The 20,121-nt window shown below is 35.8% G+C and overlaps 1 protein-coding gene across 1 annotated transcript in view; it reads right to left on the reverse strand.

Annotated features, from left to right (window-relative positions):
- Positions 1-20,121, reverse strand: part of Ndf (Nucleosome-destabilizing factor) — a 259,722-nt gene that overhangs the window by 80,296 nt on the left and 159,305 nt on the right. Inside the window, exon 5 of the mRNA XM_090379090.1 lies at positions 5,365-5,472. Within this exon, the coding sequence (XP_090235216.1) occupies positions 5,365-5,472 (108 nt within the window). The remainder of the gene's footprint in view (positions 1-5,364; positions 5,473-20,121) is intronic.

Genomic DNA, 20,121 nt, shown 5'->3' on the forward strand with positions numbered 1-20,121 from the left:
GAAACTTTTTTTTAATTTTTTTGTTCTGGGGGCTGCTGCTCACCCCGCTAATATAAGGAGAACCTGATACTAGCAATTCATACATAGAAATGCTGCAAAAAATATTAAGTTGTCAAGAGACAACTTGAAAGCAAAAAATATCAAGTCATCAAGAAACAACTTGAAAGCAAAAAAAAAAAAAAACTAACCTCATCAGTCCTTGCATCATGCCATTAAAAATCCACACTGAAAACATGTATTCCGAAGGTATCAAATTCACTCTCATACACCATTCAGTTACAGTCTTACATCCATCCTTTTGCAAACGGAATAATACATAATAACCAAAGGCAGCATGATGATGACTAAACAACAGCACGATAAAAAATCAGGAGCGAATTTGCAAACAATCAGAGATGCAAAATGAGGTAAATTACGCATTCCTCAGCTAATCAAAGAACTCGACAGGACAATCACTCCGTTCTTTGGCCACGCATACAACGGAGATACATACCCATGTTCTGGAGTTCAGCCAGAACTCCAGAATATGGGTTTGATTCAGTTAGGGCAGAACATATTCGCCGTATTCAGAAACTGAATCGAAAAATATCATGAATTATTTTGGTGATCAAATACAAAATTAAGTCATTGAAATAATTTCACAAAATATTACAGATAAAATACTAGAAATGACTAGAGAAGCTAGTCATTTCTAGCATTTTGCTATAATCACTGAAGATGAAAATAAAAATATGGATACCACGAATCATGCGAAATCAATAGCCTTAAAATTAACATCTTATAAGTTTCTTTGTTCAATTATAATTTGGCATAATAAACAAAATTAATCCGATAAGTAAAATGCTCCAAAAAAAAAAAAAAAAAAAAAAAAAAAAAGGATTCTGATATATATGAAGCTCTTGAATGTCTACAAAATATTAAAAAAAAAAAAAAAAAGAGAGAGGAGAGGAGAGGCAGTCCAAAAAATTCTTGATATGGCTAATAAGGCTACTATCATTAGAATGAAGCTTTGTTTCCAGAAGTAAGCACTGTAAGGAAAAGACTGAAAAAACATCATTTCTATTATGAAAGTAGAGATGAAGCTATTCAGGATCCGCGACAAATTTTCAAAATTAATTTTTTTCTTTCAAATTATGGACAACAATTTTCTCGTTAACTGAAAGGTTTACAAATACGAAAGAATATGTAGAAATATTTAAAATGTTTTATAATATTTCTGAATTAAAAAATGGTCAAATGACGATTTATTAAATCATTGCAAGGATTTACATATTAAGTTAAGTGACACTGATCGTAATGAGCCTGATATTGATGGTTAAATGGTTTAGCATTATCTGAAGAACTTAAAGTACTTCAAATTTATATTAAAGACAATATTACTCCATTTGAAGTGTTACAATATATTTTTAAAAACGATTTTAGAGATACTTTTCAAAATGCAGCAGTTGCATTAAAATTGTTTTCAACTTTACCAGCTTCAGTTGCCTCAGGTGAATGGATTTTTCAAAATCAGTCAAAAATTATTTACGATCGAAAATGTCTCCACAACGACCCTCTAATTTGGCAATAATTTCAATAGAAAATGATCTTTTGGAACAAATAAACAAATGAAATAATTAATAAATTCGCATCTCTTAAAGCAAGGAAACAAATTTGTATAATTTTCCTTTTATTTTATTCTTGTATGATTACTGTGATTTAGAATTTAAAGTTTATTTCCAGAATTTTAGAATGATTTTGTTATTTTTGTTTGTTGTTTCATTATATTATACGTGAGATATGTTGTAATTCTTTTCTTTTTCAATAAATTAATAATAATTATTTAACTTTATTTTATTTTTTAATCCAAATATTTTGAGGTGGCAAATTTGATTTCGCTTACTGGTTGCACATAGGGTTACAGCGGCCCTGCTCATGAGTCATAGGGTAAGTCATCCAAGACCTGGAAATATTTTCAATATAGCGCAAGTTTTGTTAAAACAGTATTTTTGTAATAGGATTTTACTATATATGCATTTGTGGCTTCTTAACTAGTGCTTTAAATGTATTCAATAATTCCTTTGTACTTATTCATGCTCCTTGTGCCATCTGTTATCAATTGTAAACACTTATGTAGCTTATAAACTATCAGTCTCCTTTCTTGAAATGCAAACAGACACCTTTTCTTTCAACAACTTCCCTCCCCCCCTACCAAATTTAGATCTCTGTAATAATTCCCTGCAGAGTTTCTGTACTGTTAGTCTTATGAGGCACCTCTGTAGCCAGGTGGGCAGGAGCAGCAGTGTGTAGCACACGCTTCTTGATTAGACCGGGGTTGGAGCCTGTGACCATCGCATATCCCTGGAGCAATATGGCCTTAGTTGCTAATGCTCCTAAAAACCAAATAACAATCAGTCTTATGATGCTATCTCATTATGGATTATCGGGTCAAGAATATACTTGCCCATATTAGTTTCCTTGCAGTTGTCATATGATGTGATTCTAAACATTTCAGGTGGGAGGGTATATATATATTTTGTTCATAATTACAAGTTCTGTGACTTCTGGTAAGATACTGCATATGCTTTGTTTGAGAGGTTTTACGCTCAGTTCTGAATCAGTAGCTTCCTCCAACTACATACAGTAGACCAGCGGTTCCCAACCTTTTTTGACTTGCGAACCCCTTTCAACATAATAATTTTAATGCGAACCACTAAGCCTATATTCTCTGAAATCGTATAATGTTTCTGAATTTTTATTATAAAATATTTCCAGCACTACGTTTTTATAAGCGACATTGGATAATAATAAAAATTATTAAGTATTATTTATACTGTACTTTGTAGAGTAGTTATGAATCAGTCCAAACGGGTTTCGAACATGCTAAGAGTAGAAAACATGCTTCTTGTCCAAATGGTAACTGAGCATTCTGGTCTTGCCAAAGCTATTGGCTGCAATTTTTGCCCATCTTTGTTTCCACCGCTGTCTAATCCAGATGATTCTATCGCCACCTCAACCAAGGATAAAGCTGACCTGCTAGCATCCTACTTTTCTTCCAACCCATGTATTGATGATCTTGGTAAATCACCTCAAACCATTCCCAGTATACTCCATTCAATGCCTCCTGTGGTCTTCGGTCAAGAGGATGTCAGAAGGATTCTGATGAATCTGATGCCAAGAAAACTCCAAGTTCTGGTGGTATTTCTTCACTTGTTCTCAAAACCTGTCCCCCCAAACTTACTCCTGTTTTGTGTAATCTTTTTTCACTTTCTTATTCCAAAGGGTTTTTTCCCTTCTGTTTGGAAATTTGCTCATATCCAGCCAGTTCCTAAAAAGGGTGACAAATCCCTTCCATCCCAATTATCGTCCCATTGCGATTACTTCTACTCTTTCCAAAGTAATGGAGAAATCAATTAACTGCCAACTCTTAAACTACAATATGGATATTGCCAGTATGGATATTAGAGTCGTTCCACTGAAGATATTCTGGCTTATGTTACCCATCTATGGACAAATTCAATGGAAAAGTTTGGTGAAACTCAAGTTCTTTTCATTTCAAAGGCTTTTGATCATGCTTGGTATAAAAGTCTTCTAAATAAGCTTCCATCTTATGGTTTTGCTAGCTGTTCTCTGTAATTGAATATCCAGTTTTCTCTCTGACTGCGGGTGATAGTAGACGACTCTGTTTTCTAACTTCTCCATGAATTCTGGTGTCCTTCAAGGTTCAGTTCTTTCTTCCACTCTTTTATATTAATGACCTTCTTCCATTGACCGGAAATTCTATCCATAGTTTTGCTGACGATAGTACATTGCAATTGCATTCCACCTTCCAGTTTGAGAAACCTTGCCCTGCTCAAAGAGCTTCAACTTCTCGAGTATCCACAGTGAAATCTTTAAATGCTGACCTTTGGGTAATTCTCCAGTGGGGTAAAGATAACTTAATTCCAATCCTTCTAAAACTTAGTCATGTCTTATATATCGCAAAAAGGATTCTTCTGCTCTTGTGCTTATCTTCAATGACGCTCCGGCTTCTAGGCAAGATCTTGGGGATTACCCTGACTTGGCATTACTTTTCTTCAAAACAGCTGTTCACTCTGTACAAATTGCAAATCCGCTGTACTGTTGAATATTGTTCCCACATCTGGTGCAGCACCCCCAAAACCTCTCTCAGGCTTCTAGATTCCATTCAAAAGAGGGCAGTTTGGTTAATTAATGTCTTGTCTCTAACAGAGTCTTTCCACTCTCGGTCTCCATAGACTTTGTTTCTGTTGCATGCCTTTTCTATAGATACTTGCATGGGCACCGTTCTTCTGAATTGGCTTCTATGATTCCCGCTCTTTCTTTCAAAGCAGTCCAAACACTTGCTGCAACCCAGTCAACATCCTTTTACTGTCCAAGTTCAAACTCACAGAACCAATTTTTCTTCTACCTCAGTTATCTTCAGTTTTCTGGAACAACCTTCCTTCATAAGTATTTCCTGAAAATTACTATCTACATTTCAAGTCCAATGTCAGAAGTATCTTCTTTCATCTTTTCGATCTTCAACCCATCACGGTACTAAGTACTACAGATTCTAAAAAAAAAGTACCTATACATAACAATGATCCTTTCTCTGGCAATTCTTTACTTTTATTTAATTTTATTTTACTTTATTGTTTATTATTAGTTACATTTTGTAATTTAGAATAATATACCTATGTAAATCTAAGCAGACGCCATTACAGAATTTTTAGTGCAAATCCCCTGGAACAATTTCACAAACCCCTGGGGGTTCGCAAACCACTGGTTGGGAACCACTGCAGTAGACTGTCAAAATAACAGAACATTCGAGCTAATGGCACATCGAGATCAAATGTTCGCATAGATGTCTTGCAGTGCTGAAAAAGAAAAACGGGAAGTCACATGATTACTGTACTGATATCATGGATTATACCACTGTTTTACATTTATTTTAAATTAAAAACCCCTCACTATGGCTCCTAAAGTTAATAAACCTCATACAGAGAAGAACAACATTAAAGCTCAGTGACAAACAATGAAATAATAGAAAATAGAATGGGCGTAAGTAGGAGTGTATTAATGGCAGAATATAACAATTAATAAAATTGCAATTGTGAATCTCTCTATTTGTTATTTAGCCTCATTATTTCTGCATTAAATATATTAAAAATAAAACTTTATACATAATGGAAAAATCAAAATAACGACATCTTGAATCCCATAAGGTGCTGTTATTCTGAAAGTCTACTGTATGTACACATATAAAGAACCTAATGTATCACATTAGGTTCTTTATATCAGTAAGTTATTCTTTACATAATAAAATATTTGGTTTTACACTTGTGCATGGGATTCCCTGAAAAAAATAAAATAAAAAGTACTTACCTTTTTTGTTTTTCTTTTTACTATATGCTTGTTTATTTTTTCATTTTCTTTGTGTTTTTTTACTTTAACAGGTACGCTAGGTTTGCTGTTTACTTCATTCTGCTTTACCTGTTTTGAAGGGGGAAGGGATGAAGAGAAAAGTAAATTCAAGAATTTTAAAGGAGAGGAAGAAATACATACCTATATAAAAAAAAGCAAAAGGATGAACAAAATTAAACAATTACAGAGCCACTGTTATTTAATACTAATACACTGAATTTGAAGTAGAGTAGTGCTTTCTTTTAAGAACATAAATAAATGCTAATTTTTATGCTTTCTTGCTTTTATGCTGTTAACTGCAGATGTTGCTAAAAATAAAATTCTAAAAGTTGGCACTACCATATAGTTTAGTGTTATTACATACCATATAGCAATGTAGTGATCTCTTTAAATGGGATGATATCCTCCATATATTTAATATTAATACATTAAATTTACAGTACAGTAGTGCCTGTATTTAAGAACATAAAGAAATGCTAATTTTTATGCTGTTCATTGCAATTTTGCTAAAGGTGAAATTCTAGAATTGGTATTACCATATAGTTTAGTATTATCACGTACCATACGTCTTTTCAACCCAGATCAATGTGCAGTTAATGGCAAATTTCCACCTATGCTATTACTAAAAGGCAGTCTGAATGGTCAGACTGCAGGTGTTTTGTTTGTTTGTTTTAACTATATTTCTCCAGACAGGAGAAGAAAACAAGAACAAAAATAGTATTTTTAAAAAGTGTTTAAAAATATGTTTATGGCACTTTGACCCACACATTGCGATGGTGATTCTGATCTATTTTTGCATAGAGAGAAACTTACGTTGCACACTCAGTAAGTGAATGAAGTGACTGGTAGGGGGGAAAACTACAAAATGTCAGTGTGACAGTAAGTTTCCTTTCAGGCATAAATTTATTCTGAATAAAATATACTGAAGAGAGACAAAGAGAATTTTTAGAGGGAAAAAATTCTAGGAAAACAAATGAGAATGTCTCTCTCGCTGAGATGAATTTTGAAAAGATATAACCTAATGGAGTGGAAACAGAGGTTGGGCAATGGATGCAGAGAAAGGATGGCAAAAATACACTTGGAAAAAATGTAGGAAAGACCAGTTGTCGATGCACCATCTCCTGAGGGAAAGTCACAAGGCACTTCAGCAGGCAAAACAGTTTTTTTGACAACCCCTCAACTCAGAAATGGCTTTATATGGTTTATGATAATAGGAAAGGTCAATGCCCAAGTTACAGCTTTTAGAGAAATACAGCAGAAAGGTTATTAAAATTAAGTGACAAGAAAAGTGAACAACCCACCTCATCAGACAGCACTTAAAGTGGGCTGTTTTCTTCGGAATTTTTGGTGCGTTATTCAGCCACACTGGAAAGATTACCATTGGAATTGTCATCTGATAAAAGGTAGTATTTTTAATTCACTTCATACAGCTGGTTGTATTGTATCAAATGTGTTAATGGGATAGCACTGTGTGGGCTGAAAAAACCCAGAAGGTTGGTTGTACTTGCTCTGCCTGAGAGTGGATTGTTGGGGTAATTACAATGAGTATATAACATACTTTATAATAATACTCATTATAATTGACTGGTTGCTGATTAAATATGCTATTTGTTTAATATTAAATCTAGTAAAATTTACACATCAGACTCTCGGTCAGGAATAAATCTATAAGGACTGTTCAATAAAGATTGATCATAATTTTTTATGAATAACCATACTGCTTGCTATATCTAGCTGAGCTGCACCACATAGCAATTGCACAGTTGACTTGTGCACACAGTACGACCTTGGTGGTTGGTAAAGTTTATGCTGGTTCAGTTTCGCCTACGTAACAATGGAGGTGACAAGCAAGGTACAGTATGCTGTTCTCAGATTTTGTTTCTGTCCTAAGCATATTGAAATGTTGAAAGAGGCTTGTGAATCTACACTTTCATATAGCAAAGCTCGCAGGTGGCTTAGAATGTTTAAAGATGGATATGACTGATTCACAAAAATCGTCGGTCCTGGAGCTCCAACTGCTGCTGTCATCACAGAAACCATAAACACTACTTGAGAGGTGCAACGGATGGTTACTGAAGATGGTGAGATTATGCCCATTATTATTTATTAATTAAAGCGGTCCCAACCAACCAATGGCAGTCCTGCTGTCAGTTACACATAATTTAGTAGTACTCTTATACACTGCCTCTCCTGTTTGCCCAAGTATAGGGAGGAAAAACTGCCATGACCAAAAAAGATTGATATGAACAAACTGAGAATAATCAAATTACATAAAAAATAAATGTACATATAATTAAATTTTAGACAAAGTCCAAACTTCAATGGAAAGAGCTGTATCTGTTCGCAGTCTGTTGGAAAGCCAGCTGCGCAAGGAGCTGCCGAGAACAGAAATGCCAGCAACAAGGAGCTGGAGTTGCAGTGGATATAGCAGATTCATGCCTCCACCAAAGCAAAGCCTTTAAGAATGATTTCACCGAACTTTAGGTAATTCGACACTACACCATACCGCATTACAAATCAAAGGCTTCCAGATGCAGAAGAGTCATCCACCTAAGAAATATTGCAGTTGCAAAGTCTTGGAAAGCCAAGAAGTTCTGCTTATCAACTAGAATTGTCTCGTAGCCTTCTACCATAAAGTTGAGATTACTAACCCGAGATACCAATTCAATTTGTAGATTACTGTACTCCTCACAGTTGTAAATAATATGTTCTCATGATTCTCTTTCGCCACAATGGCAACTAGATCTTTCAGTGATTCCTAAAATCATGCAACTTTGCATTAATCGAACCATGACCAGTCAATAAGAACATAGCTTGTAAGTTTGGTGCAAACCATTTGAATTTTATCGAGGCTGCAATTCTTAAATCTGGGAAAAAATTTTGTGTAATCTGCCCTTTATCACAAACACTCCAACACACTTGCCAGACTTTTACCAAAGCATCCCAGATTCTTGCCCTTTCCTTCCTGGGACCTGCCAAGATGTCCACTTCTATATTCAGAAAAGAACAGAGAATGCCATGGTGGACGAAGTAAGCCAACACACAAATACGCCAAATGCAGATCAATAGGCAATTTTCCAGTCACAACCTGCAAAGCTGAGGTTGACACAGTTCTGCATGCCATGCACATCCTAAGGAGCATTACTCTTTGAATGGAACTGAGCTTTCTAGTAAATACTTTTCCACTTACACACTCAAACCAAATTTGTGCACCATACGTTACCATGGGGATACACATTCATATAGCAAGTTCAGTGCCTTACCTTTTATTCCCCAGCCAACCCTAGTGATTCGCAAGATAACGGTGGACGAGACATGGTTTCATCACTTTGACCCAGAGAGTAAGCAACAGAGCTCTCCTTAGAAGTCGCCATGTTATCGCCAACATCGAATAAAGCAAAGGTGATGGTCATCTCTCTATTTTTTGACATTCATGGAATGGTTTTCTGGCATGTTGCACCATGTCATACGACTGCTGTGGAACCTTCTACTGAAATGCACCGCACATTTTGGGGACCACATTCATTGAAAATAACCACAACTGCACACAGGTGGGTGGATGCTGAATCATGACAATGAACGCCCTCACGTTTCTCATACTGTCATTGAGTACTTAGCCAGCATAATGTCAAATGTGTTCCTCACCCACCCTACAGCTCTGACCTTGTACCATGTGATTTATTTATTTTTTTTATTTCTAAAGTTAAAGAAGGAGCTGCAAGGAAAACATTTCCCGTTGTCAGAAGAAGTTGTAAAAACATCGGAGGCGATTTTCAAACATGTCAAAATATGGTTTCCACCATGTTTTTGAAGAATGGCAGAAACGGATTATTTCATCTAATGGGGACTACATTGAAAAGGACCATCAAAATATGGATGATTAACAAAAGTAATTTTGTGAGGGGGGGGGGGGAATTATGACCATTCTTTATAGAACAGCCCTCGTAGCTACAATTATGCATTTATGGGAAAAATCAGTTGATTTGTGCCTTTTTCTAGCAATTTAACCTGCTATAATTCCAAGGACCATCTATATTACAATAAAATTATGAAGGCTCATATTAGTTCGATTTGCTACCAGAGGCACATGTAAGAAAGCTTTTGATTGATGTATTTCATTGTCACTTACGAATGTTAACTTATAAGCTGAAAATTAAAGAAAACAAAGGAGGCAGAAATGATAATTGCTAACATTCACTGTAAACCACCAAAATAAAGGTATTGAATATTTGTAGGTATTGAATAATCACCATTGCTTATGAGTATTTACAATTGATGAGCATGAATAAAAATTTTCTGTTTATACTCCACAACAGCTACATAACATCACAGTAGTTTATAAGATAGAATACAAGAACGTCACTATATTTTGCAGTCACGTGAGCTATAACCACGGTCAACTCATGATGTATGCACTATTGTGCACTGCTATGTTTGACCATTTAGTTATGGTAGCTGTATGTCATAATGTAAATGATACCAATAAAATTAAGCGATCAGATGTTATAATTTTCCAGTCCCAAGAATGCTAAAAAGGCTACTGAATTTTTTTGTTGGATTTGATAAGTACTGGTGTAATTTTGTTCTATAAGTTGGGTTCTGTATCAGCAAGGCACTTTTCGACTCTTGGTTCAATTTATCTATGCCTAGCTCTCCACTGATGAGGTACCAGTCAGATCAAAATGGCTGTATGGGGAAAGTTCAATAGATGTCTTCTAAATAAGCTTCCATCTCATGGTTTGCCAAATGATTTTTGTAATTGGGTATTTGTAGTTTTCTCTCTGACCACTCACTGCAGGTGATAGCAGATGGCTGTCTGTCTTCTAACTTCTCCACTAATGCTAGTGTTCCAAGGTTCAGTTCTTTCTCCCACTCTTTTCCTCTTGTATGTTAATGTCCTTCTTTATTGAAAACTATGGAAATCCTATCCATAGTTTTGCTGATTATAGCACATTGCATTCGACCTTCCAGTTTGAAAAACCCTGCCCTGCTCAAACAGCTTCAACTTCTTGAATATCCACTACCCATTCCTTAAATGCTGATCTCCAGGTAATTCTCAAGTGGGTCAAAGATAACTTAGCTGATTTAAATTTTTCTAAAACTCAGTCCTGGCCTATATCTCGCAAAAAGGATTCTTCTGCTCCTATGCTCATCTTCAACGACACTCTGATTTCTAGGCAAGATCATATATCTCAATTGGGGATAACCCCGAATTTTAATCTCTCTTGGTATAAGAACATTACAAATATTGCTTCCTCTGCATCTAAAAAATTGGGTTTTTCTATTTCGCTCTTGGAATTACTTTTCTTTCAAACAGCTACTCACTGTACAAATCACAAATCCGCCATACCGTTGAATATTGTTCCCATATCTGGTGCGGCGCCCCCAAAACCTCTCTCAGGCTTCTAGATTCCATTCAAAAGAGGTCAGTTAGGTTAATTAATGACTCATCTCTAACAGAGATTCTCTGCTCTGTCTCATAGATGGTCTGTTTCTGCTGCATGGCTTTCTATAGATACTTCCATGGGCACTGTTCTTCTGAACTGTCTTCTATAATTCTCAATCTCGCTTTCAAACTAGTCTGAACACATGCTGCAACCAGTCAACATCTTTTTACTGTCCAACTTCGATCTTTTCTTCTTCCTCATTTATTCATTCAAATTCTGTTTTCTGGAACAACCTTCCTCCATATGTATTCCTGAAAATTTAAGTCTATAGAACAGTGAGTCTTAAACTTTCTGAGCCAACGCCTCCCTTGAAGTAAAACACCTATAATTGTGCAATTTATTATTTTTAATATGTTAATACAATAATTATTAATACATGAAATAATAATCGGGATATCATTTTATTCTTAAAAAAACATTAATATGATGTTTGTGCTTGCTTTTAATTGCATAATTCATCAAATCTAGGCGTCATTTTTTAAATGGTGACACGACGTATTTCTTTTTCAACATTTAATTTTGATCTGTACTTAGGTTTAATGACTGCCAATGCCAAAAATCAACTTTACAAAGGTAAGAACTTGCAAATAGCACTAGTATTTGCAAAGCTTTATTTCTACATTCCGGGTATTCGTATTTTGCTAAACACCAAAATTCATATAAAGATAACAACGAAAACTTTGCTTTCAGTGCGAGGGCTGATGTGAGATCAATAAACTGTTCTTCTTCAACAGTAGATAAAATTTGATGGGGACTTTGTATTGAAGGAATCTCTAATCCACATGCACACTTCAAAATGTTCTGTAAAATATTTCTCAAAGTGTAGTAGATATCAAATAGTAAAAAAAAAACAAAAATCATTCTTAATACATTTTTAATATTTGCCATATAAATCTTACATAAACTATTACATTGTCCGTGATGCTCCTGGTAAATTATGGCACCTCCCCAGGGCATCATGGCGCCTCAGCAGCCAGGTGGGCAGGAGCGGCAGTGCGTAGCACATGCTTCTTGATTAGACTGGAGTTCGAGCCCGTGACCACCAAATACGGAGGATGCGGAAAGTTCAGGGAATGACCACCACATATCCCCGGAGCAATATGGCCTTAGTTGCTAATGCTCCTAAAAACTAAATAATAACAACAACAACAACAGGGTATCGCAACGCACAGTTTGAGAACCGCTGCTATAGAAGTTCAAGTCTAATGTCAACAAATATCTTCTCCACCCCCCAACCATGCATGGTACTAAGTACAAAGGGTACTAGGAAAGTTTTGCAATACAGCTTTGTTTATTTAATTTTTTCAAAGTAATTTCCTCTACATTCAATACACCTCTCCATCCTCCGAAACCAATCTTTAAACCAGTTCTGCCAAGTTTCACTAGGGAGTAAAGCACACTCGTTGTCCCAAGCCCGTAGAAGGTCCTCATCACTGGAAAACCGCCTCCCTTTTAGCTTCATTTTCACATGCGGGAACAGTGCAAAGTCGCAGGGAGCAAGGTCTGGACTGTAGGGAGGGTGCTCGAGAAGTTTCAGTCCTGTCGTGGTCAAATATTCGGTGCAGGCTTTGGCGCGGTGAGCTGGAGCATTATCGTAATGGAGGTACCAGGTGTCCATTCTTGACTTTGGCCGCAGGTTCTTCATAGATCCAATGACTTTAGGCAGGCATTGTTCAGTATACCACTTAGCTGTGACTGTCTTCTGCGTGTCCAAAACGACACGTTCCACAATTCCACTCGATTTGAAAAATACAGCTATCATTTTCTTCTTTACAGATCGGGATTTTCTGACAATTACGGGTGTGTCGTCATCATCAAAGACCCAAACTTTGTTTTGAGCCTTGGTCGGCAGATCGTAATAGTACAGCCAAGTCTCGTCACCTGTCACGATGTTGTTCACATACCGAGATTGTCCCTTATCGAACTTTTTTAACATCTCCCGGCACCAAGTCACACGTCATGTCATCTGCTCTTCAGTCAGTTGATGCGGCACCCAGAGAGAACAAAGTTTCTTCACGTGCAAATGATCTTGCAGAATCAAACGAATTGCTGGTGCATTTAGGCCCAAAGTATCCTCTATCTGTTGGTAGGTCACTCGCCTGTTTTTCAAGCATTTTCCTCACAGCAGTAACGTTTTCCTCCGTAACTGACGTTCGTGGCCTTCCCGGCCTCTCAGAATCCTCCAGAGTGAAATTTCCCCTTTGGAATTCTCTATACCACCTGAATATTGTTGTACGATGTGGACAATCATCATCTAGTGCAAGAGTCATTTCTTCTAAGCACTGGTCTATGCTTAAACCACGCACGAAATTATACCGCAAAACTGTCCTTATCTCATTTCTTGACCACGATGCCATCGCAAGCACTTTACACTCTCACTACTAATGAATAACTGAGCCCATCGACTTGGCGCGGCGGCTACTATGCACGTATGAACATGTCTCAACATGCAGCAACAAGCAGCTTCCTGTGATTCATTGTTGCATCATATTGCAAAGCTTTCCTAGTACCCTTCGTACTATAGATTCTTATACCCTGTGTTTGAAGATTTCATAAAAAAAAAAAAAAAAAAAAAGTTGGTCACCAATTAGCAGCCTGGGAGACTTAGTGTTCCATGCATAGCAGGTGTATGCTATGCCCACAATATGAACTTATGTCAAGTTTACAAGATATCAGAAAATTTGTGCACTGTTTTTCTTAGCTAATGTTTTTAGCTAAAATTACATCTCAAAGGCTCTAATTATGAACTATCTTATAAATATAAACAAACATACAAATTATGTTAAAAACTTGCATCCCATAAGCATAAATCATGGACATATTCCACCCACAGAAAACTCAAGTAAGCATTTCAAATTTGAGCACTTCACATAATTCATACAATTACCCCCCCACCCCCCCCACTGAATATCTTCATGAAAATTGTTCTGGCACACCTCAACCTCTCATCCTTCAGACTGACTCAACACTGTTTGCAACTAAGACACATATACTCTACTAGGCTCTCATAGTCAAGTCAATGATAATCAACCTCTAATGGATCTAATGAAAGTTTTTGGAGCTTATTTGGCTATTGATCAGATAACAGGCACTTTAGGATAGTGGGGCACTTTTCAATTATGCCCTTGTATTGAACAGTGAATAAATATTGAATCTAAATGAGGAGTGAAGAGGTGTGTTGAAAAAACTTCAGATTGAAACTAATTTTTTTACATGTATAATATAACTCCTATTACTGAGCTGTGTTGGGCCACTGCAGAAAATTAGTAAAAGAGTGGGGTACTTTTCAATGCAGGTGCAAAAAGAGTTTGAGAAAAAAATGCTACTTTTCATAATTTTTTTGCTGTAATAACTTGAGGTTAATGTGATTATTTCTAAAGTGAATGAAATCTGTGTCACTAGAGGAACAACAGCGTCCTCAGACGGGAAACTGGACAGAAAAGCACATGCAAAGTAGCATTCTTTTCTCAAACTATTTCAATAACGGCATTGATATAGTATCCTGATTCTTTATTAATTTGTTACATTGGGATGATGTGGCCCATTCTTTTCTCAAATTATTTCAATAATGGCATTGATATAATATTCTGCTTCTTTAGTAATTTGTTACATTGGGCTGATGTAGCCCAGTAATAGGGGTTAGAGTATGCACATAACATAAGATATGGTTTCAAAAAAAGTTTTTCTTCCATATACCACTTGGCTGCTTGTTTGCACTCAACATATTTATCCTGTGTTTGACACAAGGTGCTAATTTACATCATCCTGTTGTTTGATGAGGGGCCAAATAGCTCTGAGACTCAATACAACAATGCCATTGAGTTTTTAATGAATAATGCATTTGACTTTGTAATGTTATTTGATTAAAACAATAGTAATTTTAGATGGGCTCATAAGAGGTGAGTATAAGCCCGATCTCTATCACTGCTACTAAAGGAACAATAGAGTCCTCAGACAGCACAGACAAACACATGATGGCATATGGCATGTGCAGATGGGGGAAGACACATTGAAAATTAAAATGAACATCAGTGTGAAGATGTAAATGTGTATTTTAACATTCCTTCAATATATTTTTGATGTTTGATCTACATTCCCGATTTTGTTGGAATTTGAGAAAAGTAAAAAGATCAAATCTGAGTATTAGGCAGTCTGCATAAAGAAAAAGTGCATCAACAACAGGATTAAGCATTTCTTGAGAATGCCATGACTTTGTACTAAAAATGGACATCATGGGTCAGAAATATCATTTCAATAGGGATCACAGATGTCTAACAATTTATTTTTGGTTTTGATTTCATATCTTCATAGAAGTCATTGTTTCAGCCTGAAATGTGTTTCATTATAATTTTCAGGTGGATAATGCAATTCTTCATATAACAGAAGGATATCCAGTGGATAGATTTTCATGAAATTTTATGTTTGGGCCTTTTAAAAATATTTGTAAAGCCATTCTAAATTTCATTAAAATCAGACAAATAGAAATATGGCAATTATTTTTCATACAAACTGAATCGGGGGGGGGGGGGGGGGGGGATTCTTAGATTAAATGTAGTTTAACGCAATATCGTTATATAATACTCATGAATGTGGTGCATCTTGTGAAGAGATACATAATTTTAGAGAATGTAAAACTATAAAGCTTTAGTGTTCTATAAAGTTATAATCTTAGTAACTGATAAGAAGATAACTAGATTTCCTTTTCACTTCTATTTATCAGAGAAAAAGGACAAAAATTCATCAATTTAAGTGAAAAAAAAAAAAAAAAAAAAAAAAAAACCAAATGTACCTGAAATGAACACACTGCATACATTAACTAACTCAATGTTTGGTACTAGTGTTCAGCTAGAACAGCCTTAAATGTAAAACATGGTATGTCACTAGTGAGCTGCTGATATGACATGAAATTTCTGAACACACTGGCACAATACTAAAAAATAAAATAGCATTAGCAAATGATGCACGAAAGCAAGCTTATACAGGATCAGCAAAAAAAGAGTAAACCTTTATTATTACATTAGCATCTAGGATTGTCAATTTCATTCGAAGAATTATTGGTGACTTACTTGTGATGTTATTCATACATATTATGCACTTGATTGTGGAAATTCCATCAAGCATTGGCAGAAGCAAATCTGGCGCTCAAATTCTTTAATTTTTTTTTTAAACAAAGCACAAAATGAAAAACTTAAGATTTATTTTAATATATTTTTAACTTTTAAAAATATACTTTTGCTACATATGCCTTTCTTTGTTACTAATTTATTTTGTTTATTCAATTTTTAAGGAAGTAAAACCATCTAGCTTTCCTTAGCTATTACTTTTAAGAAAAATAAACAATCAGCAGTCATATATTGCTGGAAAAATCATGATTAACACATTCGCTGCTGGAATGCAAATTTACATCAAAACAAACTTCAATTTTTGTACTTTAATGCAAATATGTCCATTCAATAGGTCAATAAATGAGTGCTGTAAAAGGAAAGGCACATAAAATGACCAACTGAGCAATATTGGCACACTCACTGAAGTATGGGCTACTACACTATGGTTGGGTTAGCATCAATCTCACTGTCTAGAGCAGGGTTTCTTAACCAGGGGTCCACGGACCACCAAGGGGTCCGTGGAATGATTTCAGGGGGTCCGTGAGCTTGGATGGGAAAAAAATCAACTCATTAATTTCCTTCACTTATGAATGTATGTAATAAATTACAATTGCATTAGCTGTATCTGTAGTCACCAATAGAAATAACAGATATTTTCATATCATATTATAGTTATTGCATATCTCGAAAAATCGCTTACACTCATCGTTACTTTGAAATTACGGCAGTTATTAGACCTGCCGCTAGATCGCACTTGATTGCAGTCCTGCTGTGGACAGACTATCGTGCGACATAGTCGCACGATAGTCTGTTTTAAAAACGAATAGACATGCTGGCTACGAGTGTAAACCAGGTATGTTCAAACACGTCCTATGGTTTAGATAACAGTTGAAGTGTGTAATTTAACCTTTTTGCTGCTATGTGCATGTATACCAGTCCAACGGTGGAGGCCCCTGAAGTGCTACAGGTGTGTATGCATGCCCACCGTGTGTCTGTCGACGCATATATTCGTATATATCTTTCTTAGTTGCTAATATTGCATTAATTATTTTAACATTAATTATTTAACATTTGTTACAGACCAAATTTAAGTTGAAATGTCGAAGAAAAAGGAAGTATGATGAAAACTATGTATTATTTGGTTTCACTTGCATTAATGAACTTGACGGGACTCAAATACCGCAGTGTTTTTTGTGCAGAAAAATTCTTGCGAACAGAAGTATGAAGCCAGCATAACTGAAAGACCATCTCAAGTCTGTCCATGCTGAAAATGCATCTAAAGGTGCTGGTTTTTTTCGTGCGAAAAAAATCAATTCGAAAAAGCAGGGACACTTCCAAAACTTGGATTTGCCATTTCATGAAAACCTTTTCTTGAAGCATCCTATAAAGTTGCTTACCAGATTGCAAAGCAAAAGAAGTCCCACGTTATTTGGAGAGACTTCAGTAAAGCCATGTGCACTGGAAATGGCCAAACTGGTCTGTGGACTGGAACAGAGAAAAAAACTGGAAGCTGTTCCCTTGTCAAATGATGTAATACATTATAGAATAGTTGATATGTCTTTTAATATTTTGAAGCAGGTCATCGAGGAAATGGCAGCCTCACCATTAATTCCCCTTAAGTATGCAATTGGATGAAACTACAGACATTTCTCAATGTAGCCAGCTCCTTGTTTTTATTCGCTATGTGCATGCTGACGCCATCAAAGAAGAATTCTTATTCTGTGAGTCTCTTTCGAAAAAGTTTTTTTTTTACAAACGAAACTTTGAATGAAAGGAATACTACATTCTCTTTGCACTGATGGAGCTCCTGCGATGCTTGGTAATACATCTGGTTTTGCTACTTTAGTGAAAAAAGAAGCTCCTCAAGTCATCGTCACTCATTGCTTTTTTACACATACATGCACTGGCAACAAAGACTCTTCCAACAACCCCGAAAGAGTATTGTCAACAGCCATAAAATTTATCAACTTTATCAAAAGAAGTTCTCTGAATCATTGTATTTTTAAAAGATTTTGTCAAGAAATGGGAGCAGAATATGAAGTGCTTCGCTACCACACAGAAGTGCACTGGCTTTCAAGAGGACAAGTCTTGAAGCGCTTGTTCGACTTAAGGGCAGAAATTTCACTTTTTCTGGAAGAAAGAGAAAACTCACTCTTGGAACATTTTGAAAGGAAGGATTTTATCCACGGGTTGGCTTACCTGGCAGATATTTTTTACCATATGAATGAGATAAATCTTTCCATTCAAGGTCATGAAGTACAATTATGGATGCAACTGAAATATTACAAGCTTTCTTGGCTAAGTTACCAATATGGAAGAAGAGAGTAGAGACGGACATTCTTGCAAACTTTCCACTGTTGCAGGAAGTGCTTTACCAAGATGTAGTTGAAATGCAAACTTCTCTGTCAATTTTTTTGAAAAGAGATATCTGCGAACACTTGGAAACATTACAGAACTCTTTTAAAAGTTATTTCTATCTTGATGGCATGAAAATTGAACCATGGATCCGAAATCCTTTTCTTTCTGATATAAACTGTATCGAAGATGTTGACTTAACCAAAGATGAACTCATTGATCTTAGGTCACAAAACTTACTACGATTGGAGTTTACCTCAAAAAGCCTTGGAGAATTCTGGTGTTCCCTGAGAGAAGCCTATCCTCGTCTTGTAAAGTGAGCTATGGAAGCTTTGATACCATTTGCAACAATATATCTGTACGAATCGGGATTTTCAGCACTTGTAACAATGAAAACAAAAAATCGAAATCGATTAGATGTCTAACATGACATGAGTGTTGCTTTGTCAAATACCACACCACAGTAATTTTCTTATTCAAGATAAACAAGTCTTCACACTGATATGTCCTTAAAAAATAAAATTTAACTTCAACTTTCCTATATTTTAAATGTATTGTATTATTATTCAATGTGTTAAGAAAGAAACACATATTACTGTATGTTTTTTTTTAATTTTGGTAACTATTTCATTAAATTTGTTTTTTTGTAATTTTATTTTATGCATTTAAAAACATTATTCTGAGAAGGGGTCCGTGGCATTCACCTGACTGGCAGAGGGGTCCGTGGAACTAAGAAGGTTAAGAACCCCTGGTCTAGAGAGTGCTACAAAAGCTGTATACTTGGTTCACAGTTTCACATGTTCTTTGCTTATGTTGAAATTATTTTATCTAGTTTATTATTTTCCACAAGAAGAAAAGGTAAAATTTTTTGAATATAATGAATCCACAGCCTAGGACATCAGGACTGAAGAGGAACAGGGATGGACAATGTTGAAGATGATAACATTGAATCAGCTATTTATAATATGTCATCTGATACTGAAATAGAATTCTATTCAAGTGATGACACACACGACCCTCACAAATATAAGTGTAACAAATGTGTTAAGCAGCTGTATAAAGATTGTAAAAAGCCTACACAATATTTCATTTGTCTACGTAGCAATGCCAGGAGTATTGTAAATAAATCACGAATTTCAGCTTTTGATTAGGTCAACTAATGCTATAGGAGTAACACAGAAATAGTACTATCCAAGGGATAGTGGGATGAAGAATTTCATTATGGTGAGTAGTATTCAGAAGAGATATGGTAGATTGCAGGATGTGTAATTCAATGGGGTGGAAATCATGCTTCTTAGAAGCTCTTTGAAAGTGATCAGGCTGTACCCAGAGTCAAATAAAGTAGTGTGCTGAGTGTGTGGTGCAAGATGATCTGTGGTAAAGGGAAGATGTGGATGGGGTATCTTACAGGCCAAATGATTCCGAGAAGTATGACGAAAATTTTTTTAGGCAACTTGATTAAGCAGCCAAGTGTGATTGCCCCATTACAGATAACTTCAACCTACCCCTCACAGATTGAAAATTGTGGACTGCAATATGCCACGTGTAAGCATTTTTAAGCCATCTGGATAACCATTATTTATTCCAGCATGTCAGGGAAGTACAAGGGGTTGGGGATGCACTAATATTCTCGAACTTGTTCTCACTAAGAATCCAAACTTGACAGTGCAGAAAAACAAAAGTGCGTAGTGACCACAATGCCATAAAATGGGTAGTGTCCAAAGAAAAAAGCGAGGGCCTGAATTTCAAGAGAGGGAACTATAGATTGTTGAGGTATTTCTTGAGCTCTATCAACTGGAGAAACAACTATA

The sequence above is a fragment of the Mastigoproctus giganteus genome, chromosome 8 (genome assembly GCF_048544385.1).
Source record: "Mastigoproctus giganteus isolate SK-2022 chromosome 8, ASM4854438v1, whole genome shotgun sequence".
NCBI classification, from domain to species: domain Eukaryota; kingdom Metazoa; phylum Arthropoda; class Arachnida; order Uropygi; family Thelyphonidae; genus Mastigoproctus; species Mastigoproctus giganteus.